This window comes from Medicago sativa, chromosome 1, assembly GCF_051527215.1.
Source record: "Medicago sativa cultivar Bolivia chromosome 1, Bolivia_mono, whole genome shotgun sequence".
In the NCBI taxonomy this organism is placed as follows: domain Eukaryota; kingdom Viridiplantae; phylum Streptophyta; class Magnoliopsida; order Fabales; family Fabaceae; genus Medicago; species Medicago sativa.
The window spans coordinates 3,500,082-3,515,938 of record NC_140749.1 but is presented as its reverse complement, the minus strand read 5'-3'; the positions used below and the strand labels follow the sequence as shown (position 1 = coordinate 3,515,938).

Genomic DNA, 15,857 nt, shown 5'->3' with positions numbered 1-15,857 from the left:
AGAACAATAAATATTGTATTGATATTATAAAAGGGATAAAGAGAGCATGACATTGGAGAGAGGGAGTAGCTTAATAAATACCGAGGTAGAATATGACTTCGAAGAAAAAGTAGACTTCAAAAAATACATGTAAATTTTGGTCTTATATTTTTAAATAAATTGAAAAATTATGCGATTACATCTATTTAGTTAGTTAAATAAACTTTTTTATTTTTTATTTTTATTTTTTTGGTACAACTTTTTTATTTTATTTATTTATCTTCAATTGTTTTAAAATGACCTAAACAAAACATATGTCTAATATAGTAGTGTACATAAAACTATTGGCATAAATATAACATAGCATAGTGCTAATCAAGCACCATATTCATTCATAACCATTTCTTCACACCATGTAATATATACACTATTTGACACTACAAAGATCCAAGACAAAAGTGCTAACAAAATCACTATGTCATGGTCTTCACTTTAGTCAACTTTAACACACATTATTATCATACATGTAACATATTTGCTACTTATAGTATACTAATTGATCTTTCACTCCTTATGTACCCAACTAAAGGAGTACCATAAATATATACACACTATACTATGTGTATATTATAGTATAGTATACATGTACCTAATGCAAGACCATATCTATATATACACTCACACACACTATACTATATTTTATATATGATTATTTCATGATGATATATTTAATTTGTAGTTTGAGTTTGATTTGATTGACGTTGATTTACATGCACCATGGAGTTTGCAGAGAATCCCAAGCACCAACTTCAGCAAAATTTGCACCTGAATGATAAATTCCATCAGCATCATCAACAATCATTGGAAAATCCATTGAAATTGCAGCATCTAAAGACATAGCAGCTTCTGTCCAAATTGAATCATCATCAATTACTGGCATGGTTTCATAATTCACTGTTCCAAAAAATGAATCACTACTAATCTCCATACCCTTTGAATCCATTGTATTTGTCATAGTACTATCCAATGGAAATGACATAACAGAATTATCACTGCTATATATTGGTGTAATATCACCACCAACTTGTTGAGAAGACAAAGACACAAAAACAGGACTATTGTTGTTGTTATTGTTGATGTTGTTGTTCATGTTTATGTTGTTGCAAGAATTAAGATTTGAAATATTGAAGCTGTTGTTAATGTTATTGTTGTTGTTGGGTTGAATTTGAATATGAGGATGTTGTTGGTGTTGCATTTGAGGTGGTGTAGGAGAGGGTGATGAAGTAGTATTTTGAGGGGGTGTAGAAAGTTCTGGGAGGTTAAGTTTTGCATCAGAACCATAAAGTTTACGAGCAGCAGCATCATAAGCTAAAGCAGCTTCATGAGAGGTTTCAAAAGTACCAAGCCAGAGACGAGCACCGCGATTCGGTTCGCGGATTTCAGCCACCCATTTTCCCCATGTTCTCTGCCTCACACCTTTGTAAGTGCAACTTGCATTTTCAGGTCCTCCTTTACCTCTCATACACCCTTTTCTTGAACTTGCTTGTGCTGGCCTTTTCAGCTGTTTTCTCTCTTCAATTCCCATCCCTGATTTCATCATTTTTTTCAGCTTCTGTTGTTTGTGTTTGTGTAGTGTTTGTGTTGTGTTTATTACTATGACACACTCAGGTTTTAGTTTCAACAGAGAAATGAAAATATGGATGGATTTGAGTGTGAGTTATGTACCAAAACAGAATTAGAGTAAGGTATTTATATGTGAAAACAAATGTGTAGTAATGTGCTAAATACAAGTATATGAAACGTGGCCCTTAGTGAGTTTGAGCTGCTACTTGTCATCATGAACAAGGCTAACCGTGTCAAATATTAGCCTTACTGTTGATATATCTTGTACACACTTGGCTTAAGCTTTTCAATATAGTTTAATTCTCAAGAACAAAATTCTCACTTGATTTCCCTTTTTCCTTTGTTTTTTCTTTTTTTGTTTGAAGTCATTAATGAAGGGTCATGAATTAAATGAATGTAGGTATATTTCTTTAGGTCTGGTAATTCAGAGATCAACCAACTGAAAGTAAGTAAAGTATGACCGATAATTGTTTATGACATTATTTAAACTAGGGTTCTTAAAATGACACATTGTTAACTCGAGCTCATTATATACTTGAGTCCAATCACATGGTTAATGAATGAATGTATCATATAATAAAGTATTATAGATGGATGGTTAAATTAAAGGGTTGTGTTTATAATATATTTGTTGTTGTTTTGAGGTAGTAATGTGGATATGGATAATAGACATTTACTATTGGGTAGGTTCGGTGACGTTTGGAGGAAACGGTTGATGATAAGTATTCAAAAATCACATTCACATGAGAAGCCTTTGTACGTGGAAAGAAACAATCCCAGGTGTTTGAAAGTGCAAGAGAATTGGAATCAGTCATCAATGTGACTAGTAAAAGAGCCAAAAACTAACTAGATTCATTGGAATCTTACACCACTTGTAGACACATTTACGAGTTTACCAATATTGATAATAACCATTATGCATTGCACTTGTGTGTATCACTTTTAAATTTTGTTAAGGTTCAGATTTAAGAATCTCAAATTGATATGATAAGTACTAGTAGTATTTTGCACTACATTACTAGTATACTAGTATATATCTTGTGCCTTTTCTTTTTGTTTGTTGATGTTAAAAATTCAAAGTGGTTCCTCTATGCCTCGGTTAGGAATATATCTCTTGAAAATCTAAACATAAAAGAACTTTGCATAACATATTCCAAGTGCACTTCTCTATACCTATAAATAAAAAATCTAAATTGAGTGATTGTGATCACAAAAGATATCAAAGATGTAAAAGTTAATTACATATCAGTTAGATTATTTCAAAGTTAATCTTAATGTACTGTTTGATGTAAAGGTTGTGATTGTGAGTGATCTCTCATAATGAATGTTATTTTTATTTCTTTTTTCTATACTTTTTCTTGTTTGAGTTCAATAAAAAAAATCTATTAATAGAGGGTCATTAGATCATGATACCATATGAAAAATGGGGTATCCCCTCACCTTCAAAGTTTTAGGGAGAAATTTGTTCTACTCTCAAGTTTTGAAGGTAATGGGAAATAACCAAGTGATAAGTAGACTAAACTATTTAGTACACTTGTATATACAAGGAGGCTTATCTCATTTGTAGTGGAAGAGTACATGACACAATATGGTCATACATCTACATCATTTAAATAGCTTTAAATGGTATAAAACTTTGGTAGTTAACCTTATCTTCACAAAGTCAAACTCATGGGGTGCAGTAAAGGGTATTCAAAAGGAACCAAACAAATCAAGACATTGTTTGGTCAAATCAAGGTTTTTCAAAAACTAAATTCCTAGAATTCAGGTTCTATGCAATCACATCTATGTGACACAACCTTGGGAATACTTGCAGTCACACACATCTCAGCTGTCTAATCAAGATCAAACAGTCTAAATTTTAATCTTGCGATTTAGATTTTAAAAAACCATAATCTAATTTTGAATTGTCCAAGATCGAACGATCGAGATGCATGTGAGTGTGCAATCACATTGCGCTGCGCCTAATTCAACCCCCAATTCCTGAGTGTTTTACTTCCCATTGACTAACTTTTGTTTTTTTTTTTTTTTTTCCGAGTTTAAGGTAAGTTGTACATTTTAAACTTCCAATTTGATCTTTGACCAAATTTTCTGTTGCACTAAATTTCAAGTTCTTCAACAAAAACAAGAGCTGATAAGTTGTAGTATCTGTAAGCACAATTTTACTTCTAGGTGTCAAAGCTACAGTTATTATTTTATGGAAACAATTGACATATTGCAAACAGATGCAACAAAAAAAGGTCAATGACCATATTAGCAATCTACATTACAACTATTGATCCATGAATAGGCGTCGCTACCATTTCATGGAATTACAGGTATTCAAAAGCTAAATAACTTGGAGAAAAATGAATACAAGGCAAGACAAACTTAACAATGGTCTAAGTGTGCAAAATTTAATATTCAATGGAGTACAATGTTTCCTTGTCTTAAGAATATATCAATATCAATAATATTAACATTGCAACAACAGATACAATTTACAACAACTGATATATTTACATGTTAAATTGTCAACCTTGCTCGCAACAAAATCTAAGGTCCAGGATTGGACTATCACTTGATAATGCTTCCGACGTTTGACATCACATTAGTATTTCCTCTAAAACCAAGAGTCACTTCTTTTAATTTTTGTTCTCTGATAATGTCAAATTAACACCCGAACCAAATTATGAGTAGTCTTTGCCGAAAGCGCCGTTGAACTGCAAGTGTTTGACAAAGTATAGGATGCAAATCTCACCGTGGCACACTAGAAACCAACGGTTCCTTGGAATCAACGCACTGCCTTAAAGCGGCCCTTATCTCCTTTAACATCTCGCTAACCATGATACGCTTTCTGCAATAAGACAACATAAAATTTTGACCTAAGCCGACTGGGTACTATGAAAAGTATGATATAAATTGTCTAAACAATTAGCATTATTTGTGAAATGAAATGCTATGAAGGAAAACACTTCAGAATAGAAATATTATGAAACAAAACATCAAACACTTACAGAACACTAACTCCAATAACAGAGTGAGGTCGTGGATAGTCCTCAAGTTTCTTTTCCTTTTGGTCACTTTCTTCAGTCAATAATTGAGCCGAAACTTCAGAGCTTGGTTTTGGTTCAGAAGCAGCACCATCGCTGCCAATTCTCATAATTTCTTGAGTCAATGTTGGAAGCTTGTCCTCAACCTGAAATTAAAATTAATGAACATTTTTATTGTGTGACTTATTTTTTTCATATTACAAGATAGTAATACGGAAGGGTGAGCTTTGGCGCAATGGTAAAGTAGACGCCATGTGGCGAGGTGGCCTTGGGTTCTAGATGTAGAAACAGAGCCTCCCATTTCAGGGGCTAAATGTCTGACCCTCACTAGACTACGCAATGATGGGAGCCTGCCTCATGCACTGAGCCTCCCTTTACAAAATAATAGGAAATTAAAAGATATACTCAAACTCAGATTGAGGGTAATAGTAGGAAACTACATACCTCTGGCAGGTCAATCTTATTCAAAACAACAATGTATGGTCGTTCAAGGTACTCAGGATTATACATGCGCAACTCCTGCAAAACAGAATTAGAATGAAGAATGAGCAAGATTAAAAACTCCAAAACATGAGGGAAATGATAGGTTGGACTGACCACAAATTACTTTATGCACAATAAACTGACTAAATTTTATGCACAAATTACTTCCTGCTTTTGACTCACAATCCAAAAGCAAAAGAAAGAGGAAAGAATAAAGAACAAACAGCAAATTTGTGGCTATCAATAGATGGTTTTTGAGATAAATTATCAGAGCTAATAAAGGCAATATACCAATTAAACTCCCTTCCAAGCATTTGACTAAAAACTTGATTAAAAATTCAACGGCAAACATTATGTATACATGGATAATAAAACATAGATGTGTTGAAACTTCAATTTTTTAACTTCATATCAATGGTTGAGAGGTCTTAATTTATCCTCAAAAGTGAAATATCCCTTTAAAGGAACCAAATTCCCCTTCTCTGATTGTTGAAGAATGCAATCTATAAGATTATTCGGTACTCGTTTGATTAGTTTGGGATTTTTTGTGCGTTGAGGTGTGTTGGTTTTTCTAGTCATGGGGGCTAAATCTAACACATTGTCTGCATCGTTTTTGCAGTGGGGTAAGCTATGTATATTCCTAGCATACCTTTTGCTGTTCACTATTGGTGATATATTATTAATATTTGCTTCTTAAAAAAATAATGGAGTCTATAAGGGCGTAAACCAAACACCCACAACTTCAAGTAAACCTGTTAAACCAAGAAAAAACTTGAATCTAAATCATAAAATACAATGTACATACTTCTCTGACAGTTCTGTAGTCATTTACAGGGTTTTCAGTAGATGTGTCAACAACATGGACCAGTAGCCGGGTCCTTCTTAGATGCCTCAAAAAATTGCGACCAAGACCCTGAAAGATTAAAAAAATTATATTTAATAAGCAGCTATATGGTTTAAAAGATGGACATTTGACAGCGATATATATATATATATGCATTTATTGATACCTTTCCCAAGTGAGCACCTTCTATAAGACCAGGCAAATCTGCCAATGTAGCTTCAGACGAATACATCCCTGCTCCCAAGTTGGGATCACCATCAAGGCGTCCAAGATTTGGCATTAATGTTGTAAATGGATAATCAGCAATATCGGGTTTCGCAAGCGTAATGGCTGCCAGAAGCGTTGATTTCCCAGCATTTGGAAGTCCCTACAACAAGATTAACTTCATCTTGAACAGCTGAATGAAAAAGTAAAACCTTCTACAAAGCAGTCTTTCACTTACTCTACAGCCAACGAATTTCACTTGGACAAAAAAAGGGTAATAGCCAATTTTAGTTCACCATATTAAAAAAAGATTTAGACAGTACACAGAAACTAAATAAAACCACTCATGCTTTAGAACACATCACCACACTATCCTTCACAATCTTCACTAAAATCATGGTAAAATCAATACTTAAGTTTCCCAGAAATCTCAAAATTATCATCATTGGTAAAGAGACAAGACACAAAAACCACTCATCAACATTCCACGGTTATTTATTATGAAGATAAAGTGAGAAAACAAACAGAGAACTAAATAAGGCATTATGCATAGATACAATACTTACAATTAAACCAACGTCGGCTACAACTCGTAGGATCAACTCCAACTTAACTTCCTCCCCAGGTTGACCATGAACCAAAACCTGTAACAATTTTAAAATACAGGTGTTTTATCTTACATTAAGATAGGAACAAAGGTAGCTAAATATCGTGACATCTACTTTACACTAGTAAATGCAAAATGTTCAAAAACTATTGTTTCTGGTTTCAAGATACATTTTCATTTCCTGATAAAACTGAATATGAAATTGATAATTTAAAATCATAGTTCCAGAGAGATTTGGACGGAAATACTGACAAATTAGCAAGTATTTTGGACAGAAATTTGGTTGATCAATTATGGATTGCAAAATTTAAACCAACATTAATTGAACTGAGAGAGCAGGAACAAAGCCTTGTTGATTCAATCCTTCAATACATGCCTAATGAAGTCTCTAATGATGGCTTCCAGAGAGATGCAATCAAGTAAGTATTTCAGTGAACACATAAATAATCAATAGACTTTACCTTATCCGAGTCATCTCTCATCACGTTAGTTGTCAAACTCGTCGTTTTTTTCCTATTATGCCGTGGCATTTCTAACAAGCTAATCTGGTAAGACGAGAAAAAGTTTGAATCAGATTGAAAATACAACAATAATAACCAAGATAGGTGTAAACCATAACTAATACTTTCCAGGAAAGAAGATAATGTTGATACAGTAGTTCTGAAGGAAAAAAAATCCTTAGTTACAGAGTACATTACCAATGAGTATGAATTTATTTATTTATTCTATTGCTCTAATTATTCTGTTTTACCACCAATGTGAATCTGTACAACTTACCTACGGCTAGATTATGTCTTAAATGGATTGAACTGTCTGATTCACTACTCAATTAGAAAAATGATTAGAATTTGAAAGAGATTCAAATCTGTATTAGTATATTACCCCTCCTTGTCCACCCCTCGCAACAAGAACTTCATCACCGGGTCGTGCTAAATCAGCTAACATCTTTCCCCGTTTGCTTTTCACAACTGTGCCTGTAATTCACAATAATAAACTCAATGAGGGAAATCAAGTTTAGTTTTTTATGGGTTGTTTTCACGAAAATGTTGTTTCACAATATTCTTCACAAATTATTTTAAACAGAAAATGAAACGAAAACAAGGTGACAACTATTGTAATAGATTAATGCTAAACAGTATGAAGCAATTTATTCACGAAATGGACGACAATACAAAATTACTAACCATACATGGCCAAAGTGGTAAGACAGAATTTAACTGATGGACAAAAACACAAACAAATTCAAGATAGTTCATTTTGTGACTTTCTTTCTATTTGCTTACGTAACAACGAGCATTTTTTATTGTAATAATATTGAACACAGATTGATTCAAAGTGAAAACAAGAAAACAAACTAACACCATGATCAATGTTTTTAAAACTGAGGCAGACACTTCAACCAGTTAAAATATGAAAAGACATTTTTCACGATTCGGTTATTTGAGTGAATTGATGACAGTTTTGTCCGGATTCTAGCATTTGAAAAGCAGTATAAGCATGGCCTAGTGTTCACACCAGTTCAGTTTTTAAAACATTGCATTTGACTTTATATTAGTTGACTTTTTTGGGTTCTAAAGAGCTAAGCTGTGAAACTCACACATAATAAGTACTGAAAAGTGGGGGATTGCAAGTTCAAACTCACGCTCCAACATATCAAATGTCCCTCCAGCCTTTTAACATTTAAGCTATACTTACGGGACTATTACTTGACATTTTTATTCGTAAGTACAAAAATGGCACCTTATTCTAATCTTATCCACATTTCCAACATAGAATGGAGTACAATGTGAAAATTGTATCAACTTAATTATACAAATATAAATAATATCATATAAGATGTTGGATTCGTCTCGATGAATATTTTCAAAATATTAAATTTTCATAATTTTTTCTAATAGATAATTAAAGATACTAAAGATAAAAAAAAATATGCATCGATATGTATGACAGAGTCAAGTGTGTCACTTAATATGGGACGGAGGGAGTATTTATTTTCCAAATCCTCTAACATTACAATGTAAATCTTTGCACCAACTATGATGAACTCAAAAACAACCAATCAATTAATCAAACATAATATTTCTACAATCCTAATAAAAACATAACAACATTTACCTTCACATAGAAGCAACACTAGAAAAACATGAATTAGATATATAGACTGTCTAAATCGGCTTATTTGAGCTTATCTACTGACATAAGCACCTGTAACACCACTAATTGGAAGAACTTATAAAAACAACTTACAACATGTTCATAAACTATTTTCAGCTTATATCCAAAACCACAAGTTATCAAAAATAGCTTATACATAAGCGCTTATGCTATAAGTTGCGAGTTTCCCTATTTATCCAAACAGAGCCATAACATCAAAAAATGAAATTTGCAAACAAACCTAAAGGAACAGGAATACGAACAGTAGGAGCAGAAATTCCATTCCTCAAGTAAGAAGTAAAAACACCAACAGCATCAACATTACCACCACGTTTCGCATTAAACCTATTCTTACTATGAAACTCCAATAACGTATCTTTTCCTTCATCAGCATAAATAATCACATCACCACCATGACCACCCATTGGAAGTATCAAAGACCCATCAAAATCTCTCTTCAACGCACTTTTCTTATGATTATTATCAATAATCGCTTTTTTCGTTTTTGATTTTGGTTTTTCAATTTCCTTTTTGGGTTTTTGGTTTAGTATTGCTCCGTGACCACCGTCTCCGCCACGAACGGTGATGATTACTTGGTCGAAGAATTTGTGAGGTTCTTTTGTTAAGGCTGTTGATGGTGGTAGTTGCGTAGGGTTTAAGGTTTGAATTCTGCATTGTATTGTTATTCGTTTGTGTTGTTGGAATTTGAAGGTTCTTTGTGGAAGTTGAAGGAAGTGATTATTGGAAAAGCGCGTTTCGGGTAAGTTAAATGAGAGAAATGAAGGTGGTGGTGAAATGAGTGAAGAAGCCATTATCTGAATTTTGATAGAAGAATAAGAAGAAGATAAAACCCAGGCCAATATAACATTTGTTCAAATGTTACTATTAGTCGCATTGTTTGTTAGAAAAAATATGTAATTTTTAATTTTAAAAAATAATTACAATTTTAATTAATTCTTTGTAAACTCTTCTTTCCCCCGCAATAGTAAACACATGTAATTCTCATCAAATTCTGAAAAACTAATTTAATGTGTGTTTAGTTTAGAGTTTACAACACAAACAAACATCTAGTGGAATTTCCAAAGCAAAACTACCGTAATTTTAATAAGTTGGCATTTGAAGCTTTTGTATCAATGTGATAAGTTGGCGTGGTTTTCCTTAAAACGTGGATTGACAAACGCGTAAGCAAACAGACTATTAATCGTTGATACATGTTCTATAAGCTTATAACCAGGGACGGATTTGAACTGGGCATGGTGTGGCAAGTGCCACACCAATTTTTTTTTTTTTTTTTTTTACTTTTTTTTATTAGTTTACTTTGTAATTTTATTCATATATTAATACAAACATCTTTTATGTTTATACATGTGTCTATATTTTTACTCATATATTAATACATTAACTTATTTATTTTTGTAATATATACACATATCTGTATTTTTACTCGTATATTGGTAAATTAACCTTTTTTTTTTAATTCTTACATGTGTCTATACTTTAACTTATATATTAATTAATACGGGGATTGATTTTATTTTCAATTTATACACATGTCTATATTTTTACTCGTATTTAATACATAAATAATGTTTTGTGCAATTTGTTCATGTGTCTATATTTTTATTCATATTTCAATACATAGATCTTTTTATTTTTTAATTTCTACGCAATTACAACTTGCTTAAACAAAAAGAGCGCGCGTATTCTGCTAGAGCATTTGATTGATCTCTTTTAACATCTTTATTAAATTTAGTATTAGTTAATTATTTGACGGAATTTTTTTGCCTCACTAATATTGTGAGTCCAGATCCGCCCCTGCTTATAACGTAATACAAAACATGTATATTATGACAAACAAAACATGACTTTATATGCGAGTTTGGAGGGGAAGGAGGAGACGGTATAGAGAGAGGAAAAAATGAACAAGTAGAAAAAATAGAAGATATTGGGAGGAGAGAGTTTTTAGGGTTAATTTTTTCTTCATAATATAAAACTCTCCTAATTTTGGGAAATCAAAAATTGTATTAAAGGAGTGTTTTAGAAGGTTTTGAAGGGTTTATATTAATTCTTTAAATTTAATCTTTGTTGTTATAATATTTTTAAAAGTAAAATATATTAAATCATAAGCATTAATTTATCATTCTCTAAAAAATTGCACTTTCGAAAAATGTGAAACTTTTCTTAAATTTCTCCGATATTTCACACCCTCCAAAACCCTCTCTTTTCCTCCTCTCCAAACTCTCAAACAAATCCTCGAGTTGCAGATATTTAAGATACCATTTTATGAAGTTTCTAACCATTGAGAGGAAGTCTCTCAAAAAAAAAAACCATTGAGAGAAAGATTTAAGGACTCCAACTCTTTAACCTTTTGATTAGAGTAATGATATTTTGACAACCATTTGATGACAACTTTTGTGACAACCTTACTTTCCTTTCTTCTCATTGGTCAAAAAGAATAGAGAGAGAGAGAGAGAGAGAGAGAGAGAGAGAGAGAGAGAGAGAGGATGAGAGAGGATAAGTACATCATTTGAGTATGAGAGAGAAAGTTGTACAAAAGTTGTCATAAAATGGTTGTACAAATATCGTTTCTCTTTGATTATAATCTTGTTGGAAACCGTCCAATGCATTCAACTCATGGTATAATTCCTACAGAGAAAATAACACTACTTATTATTTTATTTTTTTTGTTTTAGATGAAGTGGTAATTTACTGAAATTAAATTCACACACAACTTTGATGTCTTGGGTTCGAGCCCGAGTCACAACATTCGACCTTGCAATTTCGGCATTTATCAGTTGAGTTAGGACTTCTAGACAAATAACACTACTTATTAAGTGTAAACAAGTTCGATAATTGCTTAAACACTACCCCAAGTATGAATAAATTGTCTGGTATGCTACAAAATGAATATTTGTAAACTTTTTTTTTTTTTAAAGCAAAATGGAAAATATATAAATAAAAAACGAGATACAGAGACTGGGGGGACATTGGACCTTACCCAGGTACAACCCAAATGGGAATAAAACAAGATAATACAGACCCGGTAGATCAACCCTAATCAATCCTAACAAAACCGACACTCCTCAAAGGCGTAACCCAGCGCATCAGCAACACCCCCTGAACAAACAGCAGGATACATGCATTAAAGGTACTGTATAAGGGGGAAAAAAGCAGCATACATGCAATGCAAAATAACCAAATTATTGACATCATATTTTTGCTCTTTCCTTAGAATCAATTAACCAAGGAAATAAAACTTTATTTAAAATTATAATTTGCTTGGAGCAGTATTCTAAGCTAGAGGACACCCTGTTTGTTGCTCAAGGCATCGAAATCTAATATGAAATGTTTGTGTGATATAAAAATACAATCTGAAATGGTTGTAATTTTTTATTTCTTTCAAAATGATTTACTATAGAATCTTGGCCCTATGAAACAAAAACTAAGACAATGAATGAAACAAAATTGAACCTCTAGTAGTTGTATTAGCTACTTTAAATGCAACTTATCACATTAGAATGTGTCTATATTTCACATAAATCCCAAGTTTATCCAACTTTTCAAAAAGCATAAACACACAATTTCAACGACAAATTAAAAACATTCAATGTAACAACGGTGGTGAATATGTCAATAGCAATTTTCGAAAAATCTATGAAGTTAATGAAATTGTTTTTCGTTTATCTTGCCCTTATACATCTTCTTAAAATGGTAAATATGAACGAAAGATACGTTCCATTAAAAATATTTTCCGAACTTTACTAATTCACGTGTCATTACCTTCTTCTTTTTGGCACCATGCTCTAGAAATGACAACATATTTCTTGAACATTTTACCAAACAAAACTATTAATTTTTAGTCACCACTTAAAATATTATATCATAAAGATCCATCTTACTCCAATTTATTACATGTTTGGTTGTCTATGTTTTCCTTTCTTTCCTTCGTAAAAAATACACAAAACTTCAAACTCGGTCCATAAGGTGGTGTTCCTATTTTTTATAAATATAAGATAAGAACTATTTTTTATTTTTTTTAATCTATAACAAATGGGACTCTTTGTACATGAGAGAGACTCTTAATTCCGTGTCTTTTTTTTTATAACAAAGAGACACTTATCTTGTTGACAGTTTTATTTTTAATAAATTTAATTTCTTGACTTTTTTTTAAGGAACTTGTTTTTCAAATTTCTTGTCTCAACGTTAACAAATTATTAAAATTATGATTAATATTTTTTAAAAGGAATTATAATCAATGTTATTTATGAGGTTTTTGTCAAAAAAAAAACGTTATTTATGAGGCAAAAGTATAATGGACGTTACATATACACGTTAAGAATATTCTTATGAAATGAAATATTATAAGAATGAGGCATCGTGACATATTGTGCACGTATATGCAATTTATATTCTCGTGTAAACTAAGCAAACAAGATTCGAAAGAAGAGAAAAAATGGCAGCTGAAGGACAGGTGATCGGTGTTCATACCGTTGAACAGTGGAAGGAGGAGATCCAGAAGGGAAATGACTCCAAAAAACTGGTATTCATCAAATACTATATAGGGGTTTGCTAGAACACACCCACTAGTTTTTATGTGGGAGTGTATTAGCAAGTAAATAACTAAAAAGTGGTTAAATACACCCTAAGGTGTATGTTGCTATAACACACCTTCTAACAAAAACAAGTAGGTGTGTTCTAGCAAATCCTATAGGCATTTGCTAGAACACACCCACTAGTTTTTATGTGGGAGTGTTTTAGCAAGTAAATAACTAAAAAGTGGTTAATTACACCCTAAGGTGTAGCTTTGCTAAAACACTCCCACATAAAAATTAGTGGGTGTGTTCTAGCAAACCCCTATATATATATATATATATATATATATATATAAATGATTTTCAGCCCTTTGATCAAAAATAAGTGGATGAGACTACGAGATTATCATGTGCCATTTATCATTTGATTCACATGTTTCTCTCTCCAGCCCTTGACCCATGCTCTTCTTTCGTTCATCTTCTTCCTCTCACCTCAACCCTTTTCTCTCCCCCGACGGCCCTTCTCTCTTCCCTGGCAGCGATCTTTTCCTGAGTCCCTCTTGCCACACATTCATCCTCTTAATATTGCTGCAACCTTCCACCTCCATTTCCAGCCACCAATTCGACTTCCTATCTTATCGTAGTCGCCGCTAAATCACTTAAATTTCTTGTTTGAGATCTTGCATTTGATTTCAATTTCAATTTCGTTCATCTTATTTCGCGGCTTCTCGCTGATTCTGAGTTTATTGTTATTGATAGTGGAATGTAGCAAGGCAACACATTCTTCATAGTGGACGTATTTATTTTATTATTTTTTGTTATATCCCAGTTTCTGATTTATTTTATGATTCAAAGTCCCTTAAAGCATTCTAAAAAGATCCCAGTTGATGATTATCTAAAAGAAAACCAACAATAACAACAACAAAAAATTGAAAATTTAAGCGTAATCCCTTCTTAGTCGATGGAGCAGCAGGTTCAATTAGTGTAAAATAAATTAGCAATTAAGGTAAGTGATATTATGAAGATGAAGACTGAATCTGGGAAGGTGAGGAAGAAGACCAATGGTTTACACGAATAAAGGGGCAAAATGGAACCACGAACTTGTGTTCACGTGAGTCATTCATTTAATAGTATCATTTAGTGTGAACCACTTATTTTTGATCAAAGGGCTGAAAATCATTCCTTCCATTCTCACATAACTATATCATTCTCACTTGATATGCCCCCTATATATATATATATATATATATGGTATGTGTATTTGAGCTTATTTGTAACTAAACCCAATTTTTTATTTTGAGAAATGATATTTGAATATCTATTTAGTGACAACTTTTGCAACAGCTTTCTCTCTCATACTCACATTACTTTTTATTTATCTCTTTATTGCCATGGTTTCCGTGCCAATACCACTTTTTTCTTTGTAAAATATGGTTGTTAAATAAGTTGTCACCAAATTGGTTGTTCAAATAACACTCCTCTTTCTTTTATTTTTTAATCTTTTAATGTGGTGTTTTTTTCGTTTGTCCAAGATCTAATGTGGTGTTTTATTGGGAACAAGTTTGCTCTCTCGGTTTATATTATATATAAAAAAAAAAACATGTTTTTAACGTACTCATACTTAATTAGTATTGGTCCCGCATATTTGTATGCCTGAAGTAGGATTGATAAAAATCTATGAAGCCCGGATACTCCAAAACAGAGACGTACCCGTACCGGATACGTATCGGATACCGATACTCCACGGATACTCGCGGATACGTATCCACGAAGTATCGGAATTAATTATTTTAATTTTTAATAAATATTTTATCGGATACTTATGTGATACTCCACAGATACACAAGGATACTTCTAAGATACTTCACAGACACGTATCCTAGAAAAAGATGAAGAGTAAAAAAGTGAAACAATGTTGTAAAAATTCATTATAGATGTATATGACTCAATTTTAGATATGCATCAATAAAATTGTTTCTCAATGAAACACTTGAAACTATACTTCTTGTGGATGAACGTAGCGAGAGATGTGATTCAGTTAATCAATATTAGATAAAATTTGTGCTAAGTTCTTTTAATGATGTTTCTATCAATATCCCAACATTTGAAAATGTAATATGGTTTATAAGAAAACTTTCAAAAAAATTTATTTTGATCACATGTATTATTTTTAAAAAATTGTAATTTTTATAATAATACAATAATGAAGAGTAATCAATGTTAATTTTCTTCAAGTATTTTACATACATATAAGTTTTATTATAAGTTTTTGTTAAAGTATCCTAACCGTATCGTATCCTAAATTTAAAAAAATTCGCGTATCCGCGTACCCGTATCGTATCGTATCCGCACCTGTATCCGTATCGGGGCTTCATAGATAAAAATGTATCTTTAAAGAA

At 32.2% G+C, this 15,857-nt stretch overlaps 2 protein-coding genes across 2 annotated transcripts; both read right to left on the bottom strand.

The window, feature by feature from the left end:
• Positions 1–529: 529 nt before the first annotated feature.
• On the bottom strand, positions 530–1,707 carry LOC146951801 (uncharacterized). The gene has a single exon (XM_085755938.1). It carries the CDS (start codon positions 1,577–1,579, stop codon positions 746–748), a length of 834 nt encoding a protein of 277 aa, XP_085612064.1. The 5' UTR covers positions 1,580–1,707; the 3' UTR covers positions 530–745.
• Positions 1,708–3,972: 2,265 nt separating this feature from the next.
• LOC146951800 (putative GTP-binding protein OBGC2) lies at positions 3,973–9,761 on the bottom strand. The gene is made up of 9 exons (XM_085755925.1): positions 9,168–9,761; positions 7,655–7,746; positions 7,234–7,317; positions 6,732–6,809; positions 6,128–6,328; positions 5,923–6,030; positions 5,079–5,153; positions 4,599–4,780; positions 3,973–4,438 (listed from the first exon to the last, which is right to left on the bottom strand). The coding sequence occupies exons 1-9, from the start codon at positions 9,736–9,738 to the stop codon at positions 4,339–4,341; spliced, it is 1,491 nt and encodes a 496-aa protein (XP_085612051.1). The 5' UTR covers positions 9,739–9,761; the 3' UTR covers positions 3,973–4,338.
• Positions 9,762–15,857: the final 6,096 nt, after the last annotated feature.

Bases quoted from the DNA above. Each gene is read 5' to 3' on its own strand.
- LOC146951801 (XM_085755938.1), bottom strand. From the start codon at position 1,579: ATGATGAAATCAGGGATGGGAATTGAAGAGAGAAAACAGCTGAAAAGG.
- LOC146951800 (XM_085755925.1), bottom strand. From the start codon at position 9,738: ATGGCTTCTTCACTCATTTCACCACCACCTTCATTTCTCTCATTTAAC. The intron at 7,747-9,167 runs GTTTGTTTGCAA...TGTGAATTACAG, and splicing joins TCGTATTCCTGTTCCTTTAG to GCACAGTTGTGAAAAGCAAA. The intron at 7,318-7,654 runs GTAATATACTAA...TCGTCTTACCAG, and splicing joins CGAGGGGTGGACAAGGAGGG to ATTAGCTTGTTAGAAATGCC.